At 48.5% G+C, this 2480-nt stretch overlaps 1 protein-coding gene across 1 annotated transcript in view; it reads right to left on the bottom strand.

Moving 5' to 3' along the window:
- Nucleotides 1–1961, bottom strand: part of SPTBN4 (spectrin, beta, non-erythrocytic 4) — a 118939-nt gene extending 116978 nt beyond the window's left edge. Inside the window, exon 1 of the mRNA XM_011952541.1 lies at nucleotides 1790–1961. Within this exon, the coding sequence (XP_011807931.1) occupies nucleotides 1790–1961 (172 nt within the window). The remainder of the gene's footprint in view (nucleotides 1–1789) is intronic.
- Between the last annotated feature and the right edge of the window lie 519 nt (nucleotides 1962–2480).

The following is a 2480-nucleotide window of genomic DNA, read 5'->3' as shown; positions in this document are numbered from 1 at the left end:
ATCTCCTGACCTTGTGATCCGTCCGTCTTGACCTCCCAAACTGCTGGGATTACAGGCTTGAGCCACCGCACCTGGCCATTTGCCAGTTTTAATACTGATGATTAAACACTTCTAAGGTTCCAAACCTCTATGAATACTAAGTACTAAGGTTCGAGGGTCTACAATTCTAAAGGTCTAAGGTCTTTCTATAACTATAAAGTTCTCTGGTCTTTGCTAATATTGTTCTGATACATCAAAGTAGGGTGACTACTAGGCACTCTGGCTTACCCCTGTAATCAAAGCACTTTGGGAGGCCGAGGTGGGAGCACTGTGTGAGCCCAGGAGTTCCAGACCAGCCTGGGCAACACAGCAAGACTCCATCTTACAAAAAATTTTTTTTTTTTGTTTTGAGTTGGAGTTTCACTCTTGTCACTTAGGCTGGAGTGAAATGGTGTGATCTCAGCTCACTGAAACCTCCATCTCCCGGGTTCAAGTGATTCTCCTGCCTCCTGCTTCCTGAGTAGCTGGGATTACAGGTGCCAGCCACCATGCCTGGCTAATTTTTGTATTTTTCACTAGAGACAAGGTTTCACCATGTTGGCCAGGCTGGTCTTGAACTCCTGACCTCAAGTGATCCATCTGCCTCAGCCTCCCAAAGTGCTGGGGTTACAGGCATGAGCCACCATGCTCGGCCAAAAAAAAAAATTACTTTTAATTAGCCAGGCATTTTTATTTTTTTGAGACAGGTTCTTGCTTTATTGCTGGGGCTGGAGTGCAGTATTGTGATCTTGGCTCACTGCAATCTCCAACTCACGGGCTCAGGCCATCCTCCCACCTCAGCCTCCCGAATAGCTGGGACCACAGATGCATGCCACCATGCCCGGCTAATGTTTTTTTATTTTATTTTAATTTTTAGTAGAGACAGGGTTTCATTATGTTGGCCAACCTGGTCTCCAACTCACACACTCAAGAGATCTGTCCACCTCAGCCTCCCAGAGTGCTGGGATTACAGGCATGAGCCACCACGCCCAGTCAAAGATCTTCATTTCGAGAGGTCTAAGAATCTCTTAGACATTTCAAGTTCCAAGGATCTGACGGCTCTGCATTTCGGGATTCTAAGGGAATATGCTTACAAAGTCCCACCATTCTGGGACTGTACATTTCTAAGGCTCTAAGGCTGTGCTGCTCCATACAGCAGTCACAAGCCACATGCGGTTATTTAAATTTAATTAAAACTGGGCGGGGTGCAGTGGCTCATGCCTGTAATCCCAGCACTTTGGGAGGCCAAAGCAGGTGGATCAGTTAAGGTCAGAAGTTCAAGACCAGCCTGGCAAACAGAGTGAAACCCCGTCTCTACTAAAAATACAAAAAAAAAAAAAAAAAACAATTAGCCAGGTGTGGGGGCATGCATCTGTAGTCCCAGCTATTCAGGGGGCTGAGATAGGAGGATGGCTTGAGCCCGTGAGGAAAGGATTGCAGTGAACCAAGATCTCGCCACTGCACTCCAGCCAGGGCAACAAAATAAGACTCCATCTCAAAAAATATATATATATAAATAAATTTAATTAAAACTAAATAAAATTTAAAACTCAGTCTGTCACATAGCCCTGGCCACATTTCAAGCACTCAAAAGCCACATGGACTAGTGATTATTACATTGGACATCACGGATATAGACTATTTCCACCATCATGGAAAGTTCTATTGGACAGTGCTGGTCTCTCCTCCTGCCCTTCCGACCACCAAGGTTCTCGGGTACCCTTCCCCCTTCCTCGTCCTCCTCATCCCACCCCAGCCCTCCTCCAGGTACCTGCCAAGGCCTTGATCCGGGAGCACTCAAAGAGCGAGGCCGCTGCGGTGGAGGCGGCCGGCTGCTCCCGCTCCCAGCCCCGATCTGGACTCTCCCAGCGGGTGGCAAGGTTGTTGTTGTTAGGGGCAGGCAGGCCCTCCATGTTGTCCACTTCCCCTGGTATCTGCGCCATCAGGGAAAGTGAGGCCTGGACATGGGGAGAGGTAGGTTAGATCTAGGATCAAGTCCCATTTCTAACAGTGACTGGCTTTGAGTCCTGTCCCCTCTCTTGTCCTCAATTTCTCTGTCTTTAATGTGGACATAGTAATAATCATAAGGCCTGGGCACAGTGGCTCATACCTGTAATCCCAGCACTTTGGGAGGCAGAGGCAGGAGAATCGCTTGAGCCCAGGGGTTGGAGACCAGCCTGGGCAACATAGCAAGATTTCACATCTATAAAAATAAAAATAAGCTGGGTGCAGTGGCTCAGGCCTATAATCCCAACACTTTGGGAGGCTGAGGAGGGCAGATAGCTTGAGCCCAGGAGTTCGAGACAAGCCTGGGCAACATGTTGAAACCCTGTCTCTACAAAAAATACAAAAATTGGCCAGGCGCGGTGGCTCACGCCTATAATCCCAGCACTTTGGGAGGCCGAGGCGGGCGGATCACCTGAGATCAGGAGTTCGAGACCAGCCTGACCAACATGGAGTAA

Source organism: Colobus angolensis, unplaced genomic scaffold (assembly GCF_000951035.1).
Source record: "Colobus angolensis palliatus isolate OR3802 unplaced genomic scaffold, Cang.pa_1.0 Scaffold34, whole genome shotgun sequence".
NCBI lineage: Eukaryota > Metazoa > Chordata > Mammalia > Primates > Cercopithecidae > Colobus > Colobus angolensis.
This window is presented reverse-complemented; position numbering and strand designations above follow the sequence as displayed.